Source organism: Pongo pygmaeus, chromosome 5, assembly GCF_028885625.2.
Source record: "Pongo pygmaeus isolate AG05252 chromosome 5, NHGRI_mPonPyg2-v2.0_pri, whole genome shotgun sequence".
In the NCBI taxonomy this organism is placed as follows: Eukaryota; Metazoa; Chordata; class Mammalia; order Primates; family Hominidae; genus Pongo; species Pongo pygmaeus.
In genome coordinates this window covers 79,653,896-79,679,430 of record NC_072378.2, presented here as the reverse complement: position 1 = coordinate 79,679,430, position 25,535 = coordinate 79,653,896, and the positions used below count along the sequence as shown (strand labels likewise).

The 25,535-nt window shown below is 36.4% G+C and overlaps 1 protein-coding gene across 6 annotated transcripts in view; it reads right to left on the bottom strand.

The window, feature by feature from the left end:
* The window catches only part of BCKDHB (branched chain keto acid dehydrogenase E1 subunit beta), a 252,291-nt gene that overhangs the window by 205,921 nt on the left and 20,835 nt on the right, over positions 1-25,535 (bottom strand). For all 6 annotated transcript variants that reach the window (XM_054490937.2, XM_054490938.2, XM_054490936.2 and 3 more), the window contains exons 2-3: positions 25,389-25,466; positions 23,805-23,873 (exon numbers count right to left, since the gene is read on the bottom strand). In XM_054490937.2, coding sequence (XP_054346912.1) covers positions 23,805-23,873; positions 25,389-25,466 — 147 coding nt within the window. The remainder of the gene's footprint in view (positions 1-23,804; positions 23,874-25,388; positions 25,467-25,535) is intronic.

Genomic DNA, 25,535 nt, shown 5'->3' with positions numbered 1-25,535 from the left:
GTACATAGTGGAATTTTAAAAACGTTTGTTCAATGTATGAATTAATGAAAAATGAACCCAAAATAGTAATATTAAAATAGAAATGACAGTCAAAAATCACAGAAACTAAAAATCAGGCCAGATAACAATAATTTGAATACGCAACTACTCACACACAGATCAATGGATTATGTCATGATTTTAGGTAGCCATGTATTAGAGAAATTAATTTTTTTAATGACAGAAAAGGAGAAAAGTCACAATTTTAAGCAACCCATGGAAAATGAAATAGAAAACATCTAGTTGAAGGTTAGCTATCATGATTATGATACAATAATGTTCAGTATCACAGACTGAGGTTTCTCAAACCAAGTACTAGATAAACAACTTTTAAGGGAAAAATGTGTTCTTACACTCCTAATGCCAACTTAAACCACTTTTAATATGTTATTTTAATACATACAAAACAAAACTTAGCATTTATTATCCTGATAAAAAGACAAAGCCAAAACAAATTTATAAATTAAATACAAAAATAACTACATAACCAATTAAATTCAAATTAACAGTAAAAAATATGGCATAATGAACAATGGTTTTCTGCTGAAATGTCAACACCAACAAAGCTTTGAGTTTGATAATATATTTAATCTCTTTCTGTTTTTGTTTTTACTTTAATCATTCTAATGAAAAGAATACCTATTCACCTAAATGCATTGTACAAAACAGTACTGATAACCTCATGGCTTCCTTAACCAGTTAAGGATAATCAGACCTTGTACCAAACAAAACCACTAACAAGCAGTCCTTGAACACTAATTTAAGGAAGTCACTTAAAGATATGGTTGGTATCACAACCATATTGAATTCTGCATTATATGTGTGCCTTATTCAATTATCACTAGAAGCAGCTATAGAAAATTATTTTTCTACTTACTGATATACTTACTTCTAATGATTGTTACAAGTTGCTCTATTAAAAAATGGAATCTGTCATCTGCCTACAACTTGAATGTTATCTCTATAATGCAGGTTCTTTTGGGTGTGGCAAGCAGGGATGCTGCTAGCACTGTTATTTGAATCTCAGTGAAAGCTTCATACACTTCAGATAATATGAAGTAGTTGGCCTTCACATTACCATGAACACAATAATAAACACCAACACTAATTTTACCATGTGGTAGTATCTAGTTACATGGCAAATGATTCAGATGACCCAGAAAAAGCTTATATTACCTTCTCAAGATTACCGTTGACAGTAAAACCCCAAATTCTAAATCTCATAGAAAATGTGAGAACTCTCAGAATACATTCATGGACACATACGGTTAGTAACACCAGTTAAAGAAACAATACCCCAGGCAGGGAGAAAGTGGACAAATAAAATAATCGACTCCACTGTTCAATTTTAGAAGAAAAATTCTACTTAAGACTAAGTTGGGGGGGAAAAAGTATTTTTTAAAACAAACTACCCATGGAGCTGTGGCAAATGTTTAAAAGCACTACTTTAGAAACCTCTCAGGCATCCCACCAAAAAAACAACTAAGCGCCAAACAACCAAGCACTCAAAAAAAGAAAACCTAAAAAAAAAAACAAAAAACAAAAAACAAAAAAAAAAACTTTGCATTATTATGGGGTTAATTAATCTTTTATTTTAAAATGAATTTCTAAATTAAGGAGAATATAAATACATTCCTACATTGTATCTACTGGGGAAAAAAAGAAATTCAAGGTTATATTTACCAGTAATCCCACAAGGGGTAAAAATGTGTTCTTTAAGTAAATTAAGAACAAAAGAATTAATGTGATAGAATCAATGTGATAATTTAATGATCTGTAAAAACTATGGTTGGGTATGAAAAGAGCACATAGAAAAACTAATTACAAAATGACAAAATCCTAGTGCTATTGAAAACCTTCCCACTAACCCCATAGTCTTCAAATAAGGAAATCGAATTGTTACTTAAGTGGTTAGCCCAAAGTCAATAGCCAGTAACTGGCAGCTTGACACCCAAATCAACAATTGCTTCACTTTCTTTCTGCTAGAGAAATTTCTTCCCTACATTGTCTCTTGCAAACTACTCAACTCACAAATGCTACAATATATTAAATTAGACCTTGTTATCTGGCACCACAGCCACAAATACAAAATAGTTTTAAATAGCTAATCTGAATGTAGTAAGTCTTTGAGGACAATGTCCTAAAATTCCATCATATTCTCCAAAAACCTATGCAAATAAGATAGCTACTATAAAACTGTCACAGTGCGTGACCTAGCTACCAACAATGAAATAAAATAAAAAGCATGTTAAGAAAACAGGAATAAAAATGATCAGGAAAACTTCCTTAATCAGGAATATGTTTTTAAAGGCCTTTTAAAAAGGGCTACTTCAAACTTTGATTTAATAATAAATTGCATAGCAAGACAGCACTGTTAACACTGTTCCACTATTACTCTGTGGAAATTTATACATGTTTCTATCTCAAAAAGGTAGTGTAAAATCTCCAAACTTGTGGATAAAACTAAGATGTTACTGGTAACAAGGTGTCAAGCTGTTTTTACGTAATCCACTTATTAAAGAAATGGGTATGGGGAAGGGAAACAATTAAATGGATAAAAGCCCTCGAATCAGTTCAGATTCAAGTGAAATTTCAAACTTACTATATCAATCTCATAGTTCAACAAATTATCTTAATTATCATAGTTATCAAAAAAATTAAAATGCTCCTGAAGTTGGACATAAATTTTTAAAAGTACTTTTACTTTTTAATACATTATAAAACAAATCTTAAAGTATAAAATAAAAATAATTTTGATACCTAAAATTTAGGTCTTCTTTTGTTTGCCAAGAAATTCAATTACTATTATCAATTACTAGATTAGAGACTACTAAAAATATGGAACATTGGAATGAAATTATCTTAAGATGAACAAAGTGCTGTTTGTCACAACTTAGATAAGATCTTTAATGAATTAGTTGTGTCCTAGGAGGGGGAGCAAACTGAAGATATAGTCTCTCAAATATACCTTCCTAATCTTATAAGATAGATGTTGTAAGAGACAGTATCAAGCTCTCCCAAATCACGTCTTGCCACCATCAGAGGCTCTGATTCTGACCCAGTAAAAAATATCACTTGATATAATTTGTTTTATATGTACTTGACCATGTACAAAGCACTGTAGTTAGTTGCCACAAATGATAAAGGGAAAAATAAAACACCATCCTGTCCTCACGCAACTTACAATGCGATAAGTCAAATATAATTATGATGTAAGAAAATGACATACAAATAAAATGCTATTAGAGGAGAGGGGAATTCTTTTGGGCTTGGAGGACTCATACGAAGTTTTATGAAAAAGAAGACACTGAATTAGGCACTGAAGAATGGGCAGAATTTCGACAGGCACAGGTAGAAGGAACAGTGTGACCAAAGGCAGGAAATAAGGGCAAACTCTGAGTTGGGAAGCAAACCAAGAAGGCTGAAGTATAAGAGGATTAAAAACAGTAGTTGGAGATAAAAATAGAAAGTTTGGTGTATATAAGCAACTTGCTACAGTGCTTAAAAGCATGGGCTCTGGCATCACAATACATGGGTTTAAATGTGGCTCCACCATTTACCAGTTGAGTGGTCTTGGATTGTGCTTCAGTTTCCTCATCCACAAAATCAGGATAAAAATAACTAACTTGGCTATCAATCAGAGCTGATCTGAGGATCAAATAAGATAAAGCACATTCAAGTGCTCTGCAAACCATAAAGCATTTTATAAGATGTATAATGCTATTATCAGGATAGTGATGAGGAAAATAAGAAGGAGAAAGAATTTGAGAAACACTATAGAACCAACAGGACTTAATAGTTGTTAGCTGAGAGGCACGTGGCAGCCGAAAATCCTGACAATTGGCACTGAGAAGTACTGAGGATGTTGCATGGTCTTTAAGGATCCCAGACCATCAGCTGGAAGATCTCACTAGGCATGTACTGTGCTCATCCTCAAACTCTATCCACTATCATCAAACTCTGTCCACTCCAGCTGGAAGATGTCTACGGTACCTTGAATCACTCAACAATAAGCATTATCTCTCTATCTGGGATGAAGGGTGGGGTGGGGAAGGAAGTTCAGCCATGACAGCGGGGCTGTGACAGGAAATTCTAAACTATGAACCCAAATCCTGTTCCATTAGCAAGACCATGAATGGGCACCAAGGAGGCACACATCCAAAGATCTTCATCCAAAAATCCTGAGTTTTACCACTGGACAGAGAGAGGCTATAAACAGGAAGCCTGGCCACTGCTCACCTTCTGCAAAAAAGAGACCCCAAGAGTGAGAATGAAGGGCTGAAGATCAAAGGCAACTCCTGGATTAAAAAACAACGTTACTGCTGCAGCTGTGTATCTACAGCAACTTAACAGATTACACAGGTCAAGGATTGAACCCAACCAAGGGGGCCCAAAGCCCTCCAAGCACTGCTTGGAAATGAGGGGCAACTGATCCTAAGAGATCACAGTTCTTTTCAAGCAAGCCTCCACTTAAAAGCCCTGACTCTACACTAGTCCCCTCAAGGGTCCCTGAGCTATATGCTGTGTGCTGTTTGCCATAACATTTGAGTAAGGTCCATATGACAGACATGATGATCCACAAAGGTACCAGCACGAACCTAGAAGTACAGGACCAACTCAGCATGCCAAGAGCCCCAGATATCTTCAGGAATTGTCGGTGCTAGTTTTGATAAGGCTATGGGCCCATAGAAGATATATTACAACTAATAATAAATCAACTACTAGTGTTTCTTAACTTTATGTAAGCTGAAATTTGCTTCTGTGCATACTCAATGTGATTCTAAGAGATAAAATTTCTGTACTTTGGAAATCACCCTGTCATGAATGAAACAAATGATTATGACTTGAATGTTTGGGTGTCAGGGAATATGACTACATAACTAGTTAAGCTTAAATTAGAGTCTCCTTTAAGTGACTATTTAAGCTTGTTAGCCTCTCCTTTAAGTGACACTTGAAGAGAAAAACACAAAAATCATTTCAGGCAAACTGATATTTACTATGTCCTTAAAAAAGAAAGAATAACAGTCTTGTCATGTAAGAAGGAAAAACTATTTCAGTGTTCTATCTTTTATTAAAATCAAGTTTATTTATGTACCTGTACAAATTTCTTAAATGGAGCAATCTAAAACCTAAGAGATTAAAGTTGGAGTTTGGAGGAATACACAATAAAAATGCAGTTTTGCAAATTAATGTACACATAGCTGATGCTGAATAAACAGATTCAAAAAAAAAAAGAATACAAAAATATCTCTGAATAAACCTGTAACGACTCCACAGTGCTTGAATACAACCAAAGCTGTTTTTCCAGAAAATCAAAAGAAGTATTTTCATCATCCTTGTGATACCAGCTTCAATTTAAGGGCAAGCCATCTAAATTTTTCTTTTTAATCTTCCTTCATTTATATGGAAATGAGATGTTTCCTAAAACATATCTGTACCCAGTACCTACGTCAACACCAGAGCTCAAAGCACACAAATTCCTCCAGCTGATTCCTGACTATAAGTGAAAACAGCATGCCAACATCATCTAAAACCCTTGTGCGTCATTCACCAAGGAGGACATTACCAAGCTGTCAATTTCAATTAACCTGCCTAGCTTTATAAATAGCCTAAACTTCTCTATCTAAATAGACTGGTGCCCTTTTCTCAGAAGCAAAGGGAACAATATGACAAAGCATGAAAAATAAATGAGCTTTCCCCTTTGTAAACAAGAGAAGGTTGACATTAAATGAATTCTAAGTCCAAACTGAGGAACTATTAATAAAATAAAGCTCAAGAGAATGAAGAATCAGTTTTAACCAGAAAATAAGCAATATTCACTAACTATATCTGATATTGTTCTTTCAAAATATCTGAGTCTCACTGCTACTGGAACTAACTCAAGGCCCACACACAGGCAGTCCCAATGCAATACAGTTTAAAAGCCCCAAATGATTAATGTTTGGCCAAAAACAAAAAAACAAAAAAAAAGTTAGTTTTAAAAATTAAATAATATCATTATATTCTAAATCTGAAATGTTTTCTAATTTTCATAACTTACAACATCATCATTTCTTATGCTAGCTCTAAATGTTTCTTCATCTAAAATCAATTATAACAAATCTTACACATCCCTTCTACAATCTAATTACTTGTGTACAGCATTTTTCTAGTTCACACTCCAATGAGTAAAAAATAGAATCAGAAAACACATCAATGAGACGTATCAAAAAAATTAACTGGTACAGATCATTAATCAGGCTAGTGAATCCATTAGTCCACCTAATAATATTCCATTGTATAGAAAACACAGTTGGCCCATATTAACCTTAAGTAAAATATATGTGAATTCATGTGTGAATAAGTACACATGTATGCACATGTATCATCCAAGTGATGCTTAACAAGCTTGTCAAAAATGGCATAATATAACAGTGACATTTCACATATATTAAGGACAGTATTCAGCTCACTGAAATATCTAGGACTCAATTAAAAGCTAAGAAGTTAAATAAAAAAGATTTCTGAACAATCAAAAAAGATGAGGCTGGGTGTGGTGGCTCACGCCTGTAATCCTAGCACTTTGGGAGGCCAAGGCAGGCTGGTCACCTAAGGTCAGGAGTTCAAGACCAGCCTGGCCAACATGGTGAAACTCCATCTCTACTAAAAATACAACAATTAGCTGTGTGTGGTGGTGCATGCCTGTAATCCCAGCTACTTGGGAGGCTGAGGCAGGAGAATCGCTTGAACCCGGAAAGCAGAGGTTGTAGTGAGCCAAGATCGTACCACTGCACTCCAGCCTGGGTGACAGAGCAAGGCCCCATCTCAAAAAAAAAAAAAAAAGGATGACAAACTTGATTGACTATACTTAAAAGAGGTTCCTACTGTCACTCATATTAGCTTTAGAAAATTCCATTAGACATCATTCACTGATATGCAATATATTTACTGTATCAGTTAAATGAATCATCATTTTATTTCCTTTATTTGCACTATATCATAACTGGTTTCCCATTCTTCATTCATTCAACCAATCTTTGTGTTTGGCACTATTATGGGCATCATGGGAGACAAGAAGGTGAATATTATATATAAGAAAATACATGGTTGAAAACAAGTATACTGAGTTACAGGTACAGTACTAGATGGAAATAGACAATAGTTAAAAGGAATTCTAGATAGCAAAGGCTATAAGAAGATGAGCAGGGTCCAGAATAGAGGTTGGATTTGAAGTGGAAAGAGAGGGCCTTCTGAGGGACAGAGCAGCATAAGAAAGGCAGACAGGCAGAGAAGACTGGGGACAACTGGTGGGTAGTGTGGGTACAGCCAAGAATATGGGGGAAAAAACTTGAAGCTAGAAACAAAAGTCTTATACTAAGCTATGAAAACTGGACTTTACTATTACACATTGAGAAGATTTTAAGCAAAGAAGTGTTATGATCAGAGCTTTACTTTGGAAAATCAATCTCACAGTTATTTTTAAATTAAATAAGACTAGGAAGGAGAGTGAGAACAAAGACTCATGATAATTACTATAATCATTCAGATCAAAAGTACTGAGAGCATGAACTATGATAGTGGCAATGGGAACAACAGTGAAAGAAACCCCAAAGTAAAACCAGCAGAGCTTGATAGCTCTGACGTCTTAAATCTGAGCTGTTTTGAGGACCCAAAAGCAGGATCTAAGAGAAAGAGCTCAAAAGTCACCATACAGAAGAAAATGCAAGCAAAAACGTTTCTACACTGATCTGAAACTAATAAGCATATACGCAGAAGGATGACTTTCACTTGAAATAAAGTAGATATGGACACTTCTTAAAAATGTCAGGACCATTTTTAAGCAAAAGGTGAGTGGAAAGCCAGAAAGTATCATGAAGACAATGGAAGCATTAGTTTGGTCAGTATCAGATGGCCTGCTAAAATAAGCTGGGATACAGAGTATAATCAAGTATTTCAGAACTAAAGAAATCTAAATGTATTCTACAATATATTACAGGATTTAACCTATCTCCTCAAAACCTCAGTTTTCTAATCTATGTCTGACCCTACTTTTCCATGAAAATTGCTTTTATTGAGGTCAGCAAGTACCAATGGCCTCCTAATTGCAACATCCAACAGGAACTTCATTCAGTGTGTAACCCCTCACCACTGCTCTGGATCCTTGCCTGTCCATTCACCTCAACTTCAAAGAATCACAATCCTGTCAATTCTCCCTGACTGACACCTCATCACCTACCCCTCCCCTCCACTACCACAATTTAGACTCTCATTACCTCTCAGATAGGTGCTGCGGTTCTCAGACCTGCAGCAGCTGCTGCTTCTGGAAACTTCCTAGCAGTAAAGATTGTTGGGCCCCATCTCAAACCTACTAAATGAGAAATCTTGAGGGTGAAATCCAGCATTCTATGATCGAAGAAGCATTCCAGGGGCCTCTGATGCACACCGAAGGTCACAACCCCTGGACTCAGGCATCACCTCACCCCCGTCTCCCTGCTTTTAGTCTCAGCTTCTCTACGCTGTGGCCAGAGTTATGTTTTAAATTACAATTTAATCACTCAAGTTACCACCTTCTGTGATAGTCTTCAAAATGTATGAACCTCTTTTAAACATAAAAAGTTAACAGACATCAAAGGTTAAATTATTTGTAATCTAACACAACTTGAATTTGTACAAACATATAATAATTTTATAAAAATAGCAATAACTCCTTATATTTATTAAGCACATATATCACTACTATTTTCTTCAAAGAGAACACAAAACCAATACAATGAACAACATTAATTAGCAATCAGTTTCTTCAAACTTAATCATAATGTCAGGTTTAATCACAGAAAGATGAGGTCTCAGGCCTGGTTTCAGTTGTGAAACTTGGGGAAGTTATTTTACCTCTTTGTACATTAGTTTCTGTATCTGCAAAGTGGGATAAGAATAGAACTAACTTTACAGGATTGTTGAGAATTAGGTGAGTTAATATATGTAAAGTTCTAAGAACAGTGCTGGGCATGTAAAAAGTACTCTAAAACTTTGCTGCTACTATTATCACCATCAATATCATTATCAATATTATTATATTAATGTAGCAAGTATGTGTGTATGTAAGCATAGTGCCAACTGCTAATTGTCCCCCAATATTCATTCTCCCCTTCTCCCGCAGTAACAGAACCCCAGAGCTTTAGCTGAGCACATGTCCACACAGAACAAAGACTACATTTCCCAGCCTTCCTTCCCTCTAGATGTATTTTATTAATACATTCTCCTTGGAGAATTAACCTCCAGATTCTTCCAGGTGGTAGAGGGAAGCTAGAGATCTGAGGGGCTCTTAAAAAGATTTTCAACCAATTCTCCCTATTCTAAAGCCCCACTCCATTCATCCCTATTCCCAGAAGTACTTGATGTTGCCAATTCCTAAGCCTTTGGGCAATTCTTTAATGTAAACCAGGCTGGTTCTTGGCTGCCCCACTGCTCACTCCAGATTCTGTTTTTCCAAGCCTCCTAAGTCCTTTACCTTCCAGCTTCCAACATTTTCTTCAGGTTGTCTCCAGTCCCATTCTCCCCATCCCTGCGGATTTAGGCCTTGACAAAAGAAGATCCCTTGATATTTTAGTGGGGTTTTGGGAGGAACAAAAGTAGATGCCTATGTTCAATTGCTTCTTTTTCCAGAAGTCTCAGCTGCCATTTTCTATCAAAACTCTCAATGCACAATTTAATTCTGCCATTTAAATTCTAGCCTAAATAAAAGAAATGAAGTTACTAGGCATTATTTTTATCATTTTATATTGTTATTTCATTCTTACGCTGTTATTTTACTTCCATGTAATTTTGCTTTGGCCTATGTATACTGTGATTTCCTTAAAGGCAGGGACCACATCTTTAAAATTTTAGTACCTTCCAGAGCAGTAGTTCTCAAACTTGGCTGCACTTTTGAATCACATGGGGACCTTTTAAAACTCCAACACCCTGGCCACATTCCATACCAGTAACTCCTAATCTCTGGGGTGAGACTGGCATGTCAGTATTGCAGCATATGGGCAAGGTAGGGAAGCAGTGCTGTGAAGCAAACAGTGTTGTAGCTGTCTGAAACCCATTTCAAATATTTATTCCACATATATACACACATACACACAACTGGAAGGCATCTACCTTCCTAAGATGGCATCTCCAACAAGCTCTTAGAGGTAATAAATTGGTCTCTGTAACTAGGAAAATAACCCAAGTGATCCCAGGGCATACTAAAAAAGTGCCTTAGCCTAGACAAAGCCTGGTGGTGTTTATTACACTTTAACAGTAACTACCTACTTCCTGTACCCACTGGTCAATGTGGTAATGGTATCAGTCAACACCAGCCTTTCTCTACTGAGCATATTTCAGCCCATTACTGTCTTATAATCTCTTCACAACTTGTGAACAGTTGGTCCAGCAATCACATCACATGTGTGAGTGGAACCAGGGCTATTTTAAATGGCCAGCTTCCAGTTCTGCAGAAACTATAAAACTGACCCAACCAAATAAAACTGACAGAGTTGCCAGGCAGCAGAAGCTCAAAAATATCTATATAAGAGGAGCTTAAAGAACCATTCTAGTTGGAAACAAAAGCCAGTGGGCTTGGGCTTGTGTTAAACTTACATGTTCATAGCAAGCCCATTGTTTTTACTTAGATTTGATGTATGGATGAGGTGGTTTGGGGCAAAGTCCCCTCAAGCACTCCTGATACCACAATGTTAGCAAAGGCAATGACCACTGATGCATATGTTACCGCACCATCGACACAGGCTTTTGTGTGTATGCTCCAGAGGATGGACAACAGTCCACTCATGGCTGTGCACAATAAAGAAGAGGACAGGCAAGGCAAGACCCTGCCCAACTAACTGCTAAAGCCTCCACAAGAGAGATTCACAACAGAAAGATAGACTCCTTGTGGTCTGGAAGGGAGAAAACACATCAAATGCTAACAGTTGGATCAAATCCCTTAGCAGTTGGGCAGAAATTAGAAACCAAAACAGACACAAACAATAGCAGAAGGGGATCTACAAAAATAAAACTGAACAAGAAAATCCTGATATGTTATGTAACTATGTACAACTCTCAGAAAGAATGCTGCCTATTCTCTGATCCTGTACTTCCCTGGAACATGGAGATATTCTAGGGAAAATGAAAGGTGGGATGGAAATAACAACAGCAGTGGCACTATACTGCTACAAGAAAATTTAAACAGTGAAAGACTATGCAGTAACTTGGCCGTTGCTCCCTTAGTAAAATGAATACTGTGCAGCTTAGGATCACTCAGACTGGTAAAATTGGGAACAAATTTTACTGGAATTTTACTTTACTGAAATCTTTAAATGTAATGGGAGTTTAAGCTGGGTCACCAACTACCTTCTACTTCTTGCTTTAAGAAAGAAAGAGGGTGAGCTAGAAATGAGGGCAAATTAAGTTAATCTGGCCAGAAATGAATGAAGGGAATGCTTCATTGAGACTATTTGGCTCAAATTCTGCTTACAAGTGTCTAAGAGAAATCAGAAGAGGCTGGGTAGGTTGGAAGTTCCCAAGATCCAGGTTCCCCTCCCGATTCACCTTCAGCAAACTGCAGGATGAATTCAGTCATTACAGAGAACACAACTAGTGCATTAAATGTATGTCAAGATATCAAACTTTCTATTTTCATATAAAGAGTTATGCATTGTAATCAGAGTTGTAACTTTCTCTGACATATTGTATACTATAAAAGCTAAATAGTTCTTGGACAGAAACTTTGCAGAATCTTTATTTGACAAAAGAAAAAGTGCCTTCTTCATGCAAATAACTAAGTTGCCTTACTGGACTTATGAATTTGTTGAGAACACGATAAGTTTTCCTTTTCAGGTCCATCCAATCAGTGCTTAATTTAGATCTAAATAAATCCAGTGGGCTTATGCCATTTAATATGCTGTATTTCTGCCTTTGAATACAGAATTAAGATGTTCCTAAAGTGATTTCGAGTTTCCTTTTGAGTTTTGAGGAACCTCCACTTTTTTAAAGAAAGAAATGCTCAAATTCATTGTCTATAGGATATTGATTAAGGATTTACTACTAGGCTTGTGTGTTTCCTTTTGGCTTAGAAACAAGTTTCTTTGTTTCTGCTAGACTCCAAGCTGGCAAAGACCAGAAAACAGAAAAGATGGGTTAAATGAACGGTGTGCCCAGAAACTGAGAAGAAATTCCTTATTACTAAAGATATTAGAGTTTCCAAGAGCCAGTATTACAGAATAAGAATCCTCTGACTAATGTGTGATTGGCTAGATGCCACCACTTCTGGCTGGTGGCCAGAGGATCTAGAGGGGAGGGATGGCAGGATGCCACAAGAGAAGGTCAAGCATTTCACTGCTAAAGCTGCCTTTGGGTGTAGCTGCTTACCAGGAAACTGAAAACTTTTTGTGCAACAAGCTTCACAAGTGATTTCTTAGCACATGACATTTGCCAACCCTTACCTAACTGATCCTTCATCAACTCTGCCAATCAAAGCAACCGAGAAATCTCATCTATGTTAAATGGGAACAGAAAACAAAGCGCTGTGCTCTAATTCTCTATGACTTTTGCATAGGCAGTCTCACTCAACAAATATCTAGCAAATGACATTAATACTGTCCTCCACGTAGAGCTGTTTTTATTGGCTCCTCCTAGTCTGACTGGAAAATAATTTTTCCTAGTGAACTTTATGATTATGTGACTTTATAACTGCATTAAAGGCAATAACAGTGGATTTCCAAGACAGAATTAGAGGCACAGAATGTATTGCTGTGTAATAACCTACACATTTAGATTCAAACTTCCTGAGACAGTTAAGTGACTTCAGGTAAGTGACAATATCAACTCAATGTCTGAGCACAGTGTCAATGTGAAGTTGCCATACAGCTGCTATGGCTATCACACATGCAACTCCTAGAAAGAGGAGCAGTTGAAATTTAACAGACTTTGTGATCTGTTTTAATATGAACAAAACAGGATGGGAGAATCCAAGCATCCCCAGATACTGACCAATCTGAACTGCTCCATAAAATTGTTATACTGATCCTTTTTCAGCCCTGATAATTTTAGGAATCTAAATTGTCTGTATTTATTGATACTCTTCACTGGATTTCTTTTTAATTTTGAGAAATTTGGTAGAAATGTTACACTGATAATCTCCCAGACTTCTGAGAAATTGAAATCAAGGAATATGCGGCACTGTTTGAAAGAGAAAAAATTTTTTTCATAACTGGACTGATCTAAGCTACTCTAAGAATCTCCAAAATAGCAGTGGCAGCAGGCCCATTTTTAATTCCTTCACCGCATGTGGTTTTTCTTTAAAAAAGAAAAATGACTCTGACAAAAGATAAATAAACTTAATAGTCTTAAAGTTAGGTCAAAGAAACACAAAAGCAAAATTTTTTTCAATACTCCTCCTCCCCCAACACAGCCAATATTGCAGCATGGTAATCAAAAGCATGAATACAGAGATTCAGGGTAAGCACTACTACATTTTTCAAATTTGTAAAAATCCCCAACTTTGTATTATTTTTATATGTTTTTATTCCCATTCCTGTGTCCCAAAGGGACTCCTATGGCCTTCTAAAAGGTATTATTAGATCTGAAAGAAAAGTGCTAAATATATAGCTATAGTACTTAATAGTTCTATGTTCTACTCTACCTTTACGTATGGGTCAGCTATACCTAGGAATGGCAGCAAGTCACACATTACCTGACATTCAACCTGAGCAATAATAGATAGACAGTATTTATAACTCATATTAGGATTAACATAATTCATCTTTTTAGTGGATAACATTTTATGTTAAACTCTCTTAAAATTTCAATATATATTTGTATTTTATTTGATTTTATAATCTAACATTTATTACTCAGTAAAATAAATTTCAACTATGTACACAGATTCTCCCATGATCTATGGTTGAAATGGGAAGTTTAAAGCAAAAAGAAAAGGCTTGTAATCCAAAAATTATATCTGAATCAAAAAATAAGCAATTCCAAATACGTAAGAAAAGAAAATTCACTGGCTTCGATGTGCAAAAATTAGAAAGTGAGCTGTCAAAAATAAAAAAATTAAAATATCTAGGATGTACTCAATCAAGAAATTCTAAATACTGAAGGGAAAAAAATGTCTGGGTTCCTCCCCCTGTTAAAGGCACCAGTCTAGAAAAGAATTTTCAGAAGACTAAGAATCGAGTTTGGGAAACTAATTTAGCAACATCTTTCATATTACGTGGATGTGTGGCTTGAGGATGTGGATGTCATATTTGATAATGAAAATATAAAACAAAGATCTTTTACTTTTCTAATACATATTGTTCTTAATAAAATACACATGGTCTCATTTTCTAATTCTTGCGAAGCTTAAAAGATGCATGAATCAATTTTATACTTTCTGACAATAATTACCTATAATCCCATTTTTCCTTGTTCACTTTAATCCAAGCCTATCTTCCAAGCCCCTATTGGTGCTCACATTTGAACATTTTTAAAAGCATGCCATTGTCAAATAAGATTGAGAAAAACTGGCTTAAGGTCATTACATTCTGACTGATGCTTAAAATGTCAAACAGAACACCTGTTGGCAGCTCTAACATTTATTGTGTAATCAATTAAGTTGAAAACAATGGTTAGAGCAGTAGCTCCAACCCCAGAATAACCTAATGCACTCAGAAAATCTCGTTCACAAGAGAATCACAAAAATAGATTTTTTTCAAATTTTTTAATATAGGTTTCTGATCGCTAGCCTCTTATTTCATGACTAATCAAAACCCATGACCTTTGTTTCACTAGAATTCCTTACTTTTATGTTTTTACATAAATTAACTGCTCATTTATAAATGAGGGAAAAATATATAGTACAAAAAGCCTAGAACCGGGTTTTAGGAAGCGTGAGCTCTAGACCACTTGCCACTGAGCAACTCCACCTCTCAGAATTTCGGTGTCCACGTTACATGGAAATAGATCAGAGTTTCTCAGCCTCGCTGCACTGTTTTTTTTAGAGTCTGGGTCTCCTTCTATCACCCAGGCTAGAATGCAGTGGTATGATCACAGCTCACTGCAGCCTCAAACTCCTGGGCTCTCCTGCTTCAGCCTCCAAAGCAGTTGGACTACAGCTGTGTGCCACCTTGCTCAGCTTTTTTTTTTTTTAATTTTTTGTAGGGGTGGGGTCATCTTGCTATGTTTCCCAGGCTGGTCTCAAACTCTTCGCCTCAAACAATCCTCCCAACTTGGCCTCCCACAGCACTAGGATTATAACTGTAAGCCATCATGCCCAGCCAGCTTCAACAGTATTGACATTTTGATACAGTTATTTGGTGGGGTGCCCTGTGCATGTTTAGCAGCATTCTAGGTCTCCATCCACCAGATGCTAGTGGTACCCCCCAAGGTATGACAACCAAAAATATCTCTAGACATTGCCAAAATCACCAGCAGTTGAAAACCACTAGACTAGATATACCCTCCATTTCTCCCCAGCTCTTATATCCTACAAAATATATTAAATATCTTATTTTCTTAAATGGTATTTGTTAAAACACTGGTCAACAGGCCAACAGTGAGAATACTGTGAGAGGCGGAAGGATTGCTTGAGCCCAAGAGTTCAAGGCTGCAGTGAAGTGTGATTGTACCACTGCACTCCAGTCTAGGCAATAGAGCAAGACCCTGACTCTTAAACAAATAAATAGAGAAATAAATAAATAGTGCTGACAGGCTGAGAAATTCTTATCTAGTCTATATCCACGTCATATAGAACTAAAGTTCTGAGAGGTCAGTGTTATAAATTAAAGTAAGTAAAATACAGTGACCATTTGTACCCATTCTAATTTTAGTAGTGTCTAAAATCTTTATTTGGAAAATCACAAAAGGTCGTCAAAGCAATAAATAAGAAAAACTAAAGTAAATGAAGCATGCATCAATATTTCCATTCCATTTTCTATGCTAACTCACTCAGCTGGATTTTTAAAATGAGATAAAAAGCAAGGCATATTGCTGCATCATATGGAAATTCTAATTTTTTGAGGAACTACCGTACTGTTTTCCACTGTGGCTGCCATCACTTTACATTCTCACCAACAATGCACAATGATTCCAATTTCATCCTCAGCAACACTTATTATTTCCTGTTTTCTTGATAACAGCCATCCTAATGAGTATGAAGTGGTATTCCACTGTGATACTGACTTGCATTTCCTAATAATTAGTGATGTTGAGCATCTTTTCATTGGTAATTTATATATAAATTATCACTTTGGGAGAAATGTCTATGCAAGTCCTTTGCTTATTTTTTTAATTGATTGAGGTTTTTCTGTAGAGTTTTAGAAGTTCTCCATATATTCTGGATATTAATCTCTTATCTGATACATGATTTGCAAGTATTTTCTCCCGTTCTGTGAACTGCCTTTTTCCCTGTTAATAGTGTCCTTCAAAGTACATGTTTTTAATTTTGATGCAGTCCAATTTATCTATTTTTATTGTTGCCTATACCCTTAGAGTCATATTTAAAAAGTCATTATCAAATCCAATTTCATGAAGCTTTTCCCCTACATTTTCTTCTAAGAGTTTTATAGTTTTACATTTAAGTCTTTGATCTATTTTGAGTTAATTTTTGTATATGGTGTTAAATAAAGGTCCAAATTCATTCTTTTGCATGTGAATATCCAGTTTTCCCAGCATCATTTGTTGAAAAGACTGTCCTTTCCCCTGTTGAATGGTATTGGCATCAGTGTCAAAAATTAATGCCCAGATATTCAAGGGTTTATTTCTGGGTTCTCTATTCTATTCCATTCGTCAATGTTTGTCTTTTTGCCATTGTCACACCGTTTTGATAACTATAGCGTTGCAGTAAGTTTTGAAAAAAGGAACTGTGAGTCCTCCAACTTTGTTCTTCTGAATTAATAAAGCAGTGACACTACCAAATATTTGCACATCAGTATTTATAGCAGTCTTAGGACACAATAGGCAAAAGGCAGAAGCAACCCAAACATCCATCAACAAATGAATGGATAAACAAAATGTGGTATATGCATACAACAAAATACTATGCAGCCTTAAAAAGGGAGGAAACTTTGACACATGCTGAAACATCGATAAACCTTGAGGACATTATTATAAATGAAATAAGGCAGTCACAAAAGGACAAATACTATATGATTCTACTCACATAGGAGTAGTCAAATTCACAGAGATAGAAAGTAGAATAGGTTCTTGCCAGGGACTGTTGGAGAGAAAATGGAGAGTTATTGTTTGATGGTTATAGTGTTTCAGTTTTGTAAGATGAAAAAAGTTCTGGTGATGAATGGTGGTAATAATTGCACCACAACGTGAATGTACTTAATAACACTGAACTGTAAAAATGGTTAAAACAGTAAATGTTATGTATATTTGACCATAATTTTTAGAAATAAATTAATGTTTGTGAAAAAAAAGCACTGTGGGGAAAAAAAGGCATATTAAACATGTTCATCTAGTTCTGCCAACATGTGCACCTTTGGAAAACAAAAGAACTTTGTAATATCAAGAGCAATTTAAAGCTACTAACAATCCTTTAAAAATATTTTTAATAAATATATTAGAAAATCAGATTTACACCAACTTATTAATACCTGTTTTCACTCCAAATTCCTCCATTAGACATCTCACAATCTATATCTGGTATTCAATCTGCTTGTATGTCATAAATATATATACTTCAATAGGGGAAATAAATCCTCTACATATTCAATTTCCCTAAGGAATTTTCCTGAATTTTATCGTTTTTTTCTTCCGTAAAATTAGTTTCAACAACCCAGAGACCAAACCCCCATCTCACAGACTGCCATTCTACAATGGAACCCTGACACTAAATCCAAGAGTATGAGTATCACCCAAATAACCCTTTCTTTGCAACAAGAACATATAATGGAAGATCACTGTCTCTGTTAAAGACATTAATTTCATAATTCACAAAAAATATATAAGAGAGCAAAGATTTTGCTAACACCCCTAAATTTAAAACTTATACTGGAAAAGCAGCCAAGTGCAGTGGCTCACACCTGTAATCCCAGAACTTTGGGAGGCCAAGGCTGGCGGATCATTTGAGGTCAGGAGGTCGAGACCAGCCTGGCCAACATGGTGAAACCCCATCTCTACTAAAAATACAAAAATCAGCCAGGCATAGTGGTGTATGCCTATTATCCCAGCTACTCAGAGGCTGAGGCACGAGAATCACTTGAACCCGGGGAATGGAAGTTGCAGTGAGCTGAGATCTCGCCACTGCACTCCAGCCTGGGTGACAGAGTGAGACTCCAACTCAAATAAATAAATAAATAAATAAATAAATAAATAAAACGCTGGAAAAGAGACATCTTAAGAAAAAATTAAATTAAATGCCTAAGGTACCCCATGGTTCCAAAATGCTATAACAACTATATTCAAAAAAACCTCTAAATGTAAAGGGAATCAAAGCATGAAAAAACTGTGTTCCTCTTTTTAAAAACAAATAAAACCATAAAGATTACCTAAATGTATGCTCTGGAAGAATCCCGGAGGACCACCTGGTCCTTTCCCTTCAATTTACTGATGAGGATACTGAGGCCTAAAGTCAACTCCCAAATATTGGTATATTATAGACAAAAACTTGCCTTCACCGCATGCCTGTCCTAGTTTTCCAACCTGACTTCAGTGTATTAAAGTATCTGGTTATACAATTTCAGTGATGTTTACATAAGAAAACAAGTAAGTGGTTATATTAGTTTTCCCAAGCTGCTATGACAGGCCACACTTGTGGTGTAAAGGAATGGATACTGTAATGGAAAAACATCAGGTCCCATGAAAAGGCACATGTTTAGGCCTGTAGACTAATTCAGGAGGTCCTCAGCTATTCCTTTCCTCACCTAAATTTCCTCCAATAAGTGGGCCAAATATACACTAAGAACCACAACCAGGCAAGTTATATCAGTATAGAATAATGTTACAAACATACCTTAAACCTGACACACCAAAGTCTTATTTTAATAACACACACGCACACATACACTCTTTCTCTTTCTCTCTCTCTCTGAGAATGACAATAAGTATGGATTTTGTATATGCCATGAGGTATCTGTCTCATTACTTATATGAATGAAAGCATGTGTGACACCAGGCACAGCGGCTCACGCCTGTAATCCCAGCACTTTGGGAGGCCAAGGGAGGCAGATCACCTGAGGTCAGGAGTTCAAAACAAGCCTAGCCAACTTGATGAAACCCCGTCTCTACTAAAAAATACGAAAATTAGCCAGGTGTGGTGGTGGGCACCTGTAGTCCCAGCTACTCAGGAGGCTGAGGCAGGAGAATTGCTTGAACCTGGGAAAGAGAGGTTACAGTGAGCCGTGATTGCATTACTGCACTCCAGCCTGGGTGACAGAGCAAGACTCCGTTTTAAAAAAAAAGAAAGAAAAAAAGCATGTGTGGCATTCAACATAAAATCACATATACCCTACAAATCAACTACCTTTAACTGCCCTCTCCCATTCCCTGCTTCCCCAGATGTCCAGCTGTTGCTCCTGATCAATACATCTCATTACTTACAGTGGTTAAAGCTGCCATTTGGAATGCAATGTTGATGAGGACATACTATTTTATTTCTTTTAATTTTCAAAGCACTCATACTATTTTGTTCTATCAAAGGACAAGGAAGAGAAGCAGTTTGGTGGTACTAAATCCACACTCATCTGGATCGTCTGGAATACAAAATGCTCTATGTCTCTCTTCCTTTTCTTATAGCATTGCCTCTAATTATGCAATTCCTTCTTTGTCATATCAAGTAGTATTCAGCTTTACAACATATGTCAGTAACCCACAATCCTTCAAATTCCGCCTTCTGATGGAATATAAAATGCTTTGCAGCAGTTCAAGTGCTGGCACAATGCCAACAGGGATGTTCTCATTTCAAAGGGTAGGCTGCCACCTACTGACTTGATCCTTTCCCACTCAACATTCAGCACTCCCCAGAAAGCGAACTGATCTGGCACAAGGGTTTTCTTTGCTACGTCATTTAATGCAGTGTGACTTGATTGTTACATTGAACTGTATCAACATAATCTTTTAGTTATTTTAAATACAAATTATCCTTTAAAAATCCTAAGCAGTTATGCTTCTGTATAGCTAAAAATTCCTGCCCTATATTCAAAAGGGCAGATAATTTTTTAAGTATGTGTTACTTTTTAAATATGCAAGAAAAATGTATTTTAATATATTTCTCTTCACCCTTTCCTTTATTCTTCACTTCTGAAAACAGAAGCTCACTTACTCTCATTAGAAAGTATCAGCGATTTAATTTTTCATCTTGATCAACAGCCTCAACCTGAAATTAATAAAGTGTAACTTCACTGCCCTAAAACTATTGTAAAAATTCACAGCAGCTGCTGACAATAAAGCTAAAAGAGTTACTTAGCCATTAGTTAGCTCAGGCTCCTGCCATGACAGGAAACATCAATTTGCAGGTGCCCTCTAAGAGCACTGGACTTTTTCAAGTTAAGAGTTAGTTTCTCCCCATTTTAACCTATTTTTTTAAGGAAAATAAAATCAGACCAACCTAAATAATTGATGTGAAGAGAGGGAAATCCCCTTCCTGAGATAGTAGGACACTGTCTAAGTGAGAGCAAAGGGTAAATTCACTCAACAGCATGCACTTCATAAATACTGCCTGATACAATATTAGGTCCTAGGGATCCATTCTATGGAACAGCTTAAAGATCTGCTGCCTTTGACAACTTTCTGGTATGGAGTTATGGATTATAGTACAACTTTCAAGATTTAAAAGGTGCAGCGTGAATAGTAATAAAGAACTGCCTGAGTCTGCTTGGAGGGTCTGGAAGAGTTTCACAGGGGAATCTTCTGAAAAAGAAATAGGAGTCAACCAGGTAATCAGACAGGGGAGAGAGACCCAGATAACAAGTGCAAAGGAAGAGAGAAGAAAAAACAACAGGGGGCTTAAGAGAAACAGCCAGTAATTCAACATTAGTTTTAATAAAAATTTTTAAAAGCTCAAGTTCCTAGGTCTGTAGAGTAAAAAATAAAAGCAGATGAGGTCAGGTAGCTACATAGGTAGTTCTCAAAGTCTTTGGTAGCCAGGCGCAGTGGCTCACGCCTGTAATCCCAGCACTTAGTGAGGCCGAGGCAGGTGGATCACAAGGTTAGGAGTTTGAGACCAGCCTGACCAACACAGTGAAACTCCATCTCTACTAAAAATACAAAAATTAGCAGGGCATGGTGGCATGCGGCTGTAGTCCCAGCTACTCGGGAGGCTGAGGCAGGAAAATCACTTGAACCCAGGAGGCAGAGGCTGCAGTGAGCCGAGATCGCACCACTGCACTCCAGCCTGGGTGATAGAGTGAGATTCCATCTCAAAAAAAAAAAAAAAAAGTATTTTGTATGTCCTAAGAAATATGCATGTTAAAATCATCATACTGGCAACAAGATAGGGAATGGATTGGAGGGAGGGTAAGACTAAAGGAGCGGTGACTGCTAAGAAAAGAAATAAAACTGCAGGCAGAGAAAAATTAAAGATCTGAAGTATCAGGGCAGTAAGAATGGAAAGGAGGGGCCAGATTAGATATAATTGTACAACTTCACTGAATGTGGGGAACTAGAAAGAAGGAAGACACTTAGAATTTCCCCAGTGTCTGGCTTAGGTAACTAAATGGATGGTGATATATTCACCAAAATAGGAAATGCACTAGGAGGCATACATTTGCTGGGTGCATGTAGCAATCTTAGGAGTAGAAATGCTGAGTTTGAAGTGACTGTGGAACACTGAGGTGAAGATGTGCAGCAGAAACTGAATACACAGATCTGAAGCTCAGAACAGAAGTCTGAACTAGAGACAGAAATTCAGGAGTCACCAGTGTATGAGCAGCAGATGGCATCGATAAAATGCCCCAGACAGAAGGGGTAAGCAGAGTGTTATGGATGAGAACCTGGGCAGACAGCCAACAGAGGACTCAATAGCCTACACAAACCACTAAATGGATTTTTTGGGAGGAATAAATGAAGCAGTACATGTAATACACTCAGAACAGTACCTGACGCAGTGAGTGCCTAATATTAGCTCTTCAGAAAGCACATGGCATGCTACTACACTGAATCAGGCAAGATGGAATCGTGAGGTCTAGACACTGCTCCACAGCATAGTTATACCGGATGCAGAAAAGACTCAGTTACCGAAGTGTAATTCTGTGTTTGAAATATTAGTTAATATATACAAACATATTCAAATACAGTCTAGAAGTATATATACCAAGACGTGTACAGTAGTTATCTCCAAGTTATCTCTGAAAACATGAGCAATTTTTATTTTATGCTTTTCTATATTTTCCAAATTTTCTACAATGTATATGCATTACTTCTGAAATCAAATGTGTAAATACTTTTAACTGTTTATTAAAGATCTAAAAGTTTGTAGCAGGAGTCTTAATGATCAGGACAAATAATCTTTTGCCCAACTACCTCAAGCTCTAAGCAGGTATTGGAAGTAGGAGAAAGCAGAGGGACTGGATCCAGAAACTCAAATGCTATAAATGGAAGAGAAAAGACTAAGCTGGAAGTTCCCAATAAGTGAGATGGAACATGTATGGGTTCTTGGATTTAAGTATAACATAACCTCAGAAACAGTGGAACAGAAAAAGAGACAACAATTAAAAAAAAATCTTAAAGACCCTCACTCCTCTTGCCCTGTATGAACACACAAGCAATATAGAGCAACGCCAAAGGAAAGAAGAGAGGGAGGTATCAGCTCCTCTCAGCCCTCACGTGAACTGCTTTGCTGAATTCTAAATCAGATAAGACTAAGAGAAAAAATAAAATGTCAAAAGCACTTCAAAGGTATCCCTCACAATAGGAGGTCAAAACACATTCCTTACACAGCAAGTCAGAAGAGTGGGAATTCAAAGATGGACCAAAATGCATTCTGATTATTTTAACTGAGTCAAATGAAATTAATAAAAGCAATGGAGAGAAATCAATCACATGCCAATTAAAGACATCAGCTGGGATAAAACATGTAAGAAGGATAATGTGATCGTTCATTGTATGTCAACTTGACCAGGCTATGGCACCCAGTTATTAATATTTGGTCAAACACAGGTGTAGAAGTTGTTGTGAGGGTATTTTTTAGATGTGATTAGCGTTTAAATCAGTAGACTTTGAATAAAGCAGATTACCTTTTATAATGTGTGTAGGCTTCATGCAATCAATTTAAGGCCTTAAGAGAAAAGACTGCAGGTTCCCAAGCAAAAAGAAATTCAGCCTCAAGACTAAAACAGAAACCCTGCCTGAGTTTCAAGTCAGCCAGTTTGCCCTGTGGACTTGCCAGCCCCACAATCACATGAGCCAGTTCCTTAAAAACTAAACCCCTCTCTCTCTCTCTCTCTCTCTCTCTTCCCGAAAAGATAAAATTTGCTAATAAAGACCCAACAGGCAGAATCTTGAACTGGAGGCAATGGAATTGAAATTGGCTAAGGCAGGTAGCAATAAAACACCAAAGGTTCTTGGACAGAAGAATGACACAATAAATAATACATTTAATGACAATTATTTTGGAATCAATTACACTGTATGTGTAATATGAACTAGATCAGAGGGATATTAGAAGACATTTGAGGAAACATAGGCCAAAGGATTCTGCAGGTGGCATTGGAAATGAAAAGGAATTCATCCATAAAATGAGGATATGACAAAAAATTTAGTAGGCATATTTTGTATTTTTAAGATCTTTTAGTAAAAGTTCTATCAGAAAACTATTCATATAGGTATTTACTTACCATATTTGTCTCGCAAGCCAACAGTGCATCTAAAGACTCCACCAAAGGCAACATCTTCACCAAATATTACTGAAAAACAGTATTTAAATAATACATTTTATTTAATAATCCCTAAATAATACTAACAATGAGAAATAAGTAATTTAAATGTTTACATTTTAAATCACAAAAGATAAATGGACCATAGATCTATATCAAGGTTTCTCAACTTCTACATTATTGACATTTTAGACTAGATGATTCTTTTGTTGTGAGGGCCTGTCCTGTGCACTGTAGATACATGGCAGCATCCCTGGTCTCTACCCACTGGATGACAGTTACTACACACACACACACACACACACACAGTTGAGACAACAAAAAGTGTCTTCACTTACATTGTTAAATGTAAAGAGAGTTGTGGGAGTGGGGACTAAGATCATCCCCAGTTGAGAAAGAACCACTGATCTAGAATCTCATTTGTTTTATCGATGAAGAAAACAAGACCAGAGAAGTAGTAAATTGACTGGCCACATCAGAAAGCTAGAGGCAGAACTATGACTCATGCTCCAGACTTCCAGGCCTGTGGTTTTTCCTGAGACACAGTATACAGTAAGTAAGCCATCAGAAGAGCATTCCAAGCTAAGGGAACAGTCACAAATAGGAAAGGGATTTAGACTGTGTGAAGCAGAAAGGAGGCAAGTATGACGGACACAGTAAGCAAGGCAAAGATTGGTGTAGGTGGAAATTGGCAGGAGCTTTAAAATAGGGGGTATTCATAGAGCTGAATGCTAGTCTCATAAATGCACCTAACCAGTTTTTTTGACCCCAAGAAAAAACTCACCCTTCTCTATGTTTGAATTTACTTCGCTAGTTCAATCATTCACAAGTAGCATTCAAAACAAATCAAGATCTAATCATCCCTTAGTCCAGCTCCCACTTCTCCCTAAAAAATAACTTGTTTTTCATCTAACCTTAAAACTACAGATTATCAGGTGGAAGCCCAATGTATAGTAAACATATATGCACACGCACATATATAAACTGTATATATAGATATATGTTAAATATATATGTATATACATATATGAAGTAAAGCCAATCAAATTTGAAAACATACAGTGGAAGAACAATTGGTTTTGTATCAATGAATTAATAAGATGAAGATTAAGATACTTATAAAATTATATATAAATATTACAATTATTTCCAAAACATATTACAAGTTGAATGACAATGTATTCCAAAGGGAAGCATAAAATCAAGTCTTCATTTTATAAATAAATAGCTGAATGAAAAGGTATTTGTTTTTTTCTATATGCCAAAGAAACAGGAGTACACAATAGGTTTTAATCCAGAAGTTATTAATATAGTGTCAGGACCACACACACTGTAAGAGAAAGCTGACTTTATGTTAAATATACATGAGAACTAACTGGTAATAAGTGGACTAATATTGCAATTTGATTATTTAGCCCCAATCATACCTTTGAAAATTTCAGGTAGATACAATGTTAACCATTGAGCTCCACATAAATATCTTAAGCAAATCTTCAATTCTGGAATTAACACAGCTACCACAATTCAGGCACATATCAGGGTTACCTGCAGTAGGATCTTTGGCCAATGAGTTATCCAAGGCACTTGATACTGACTGGAAAAGATTCATTTTCTGAGTTTGCCCTGTGAAAATCAAAAAAAAAAAAATCATTTCAGATGTTGTAAAATATGTAAAAACAACCAGTTTCTTAA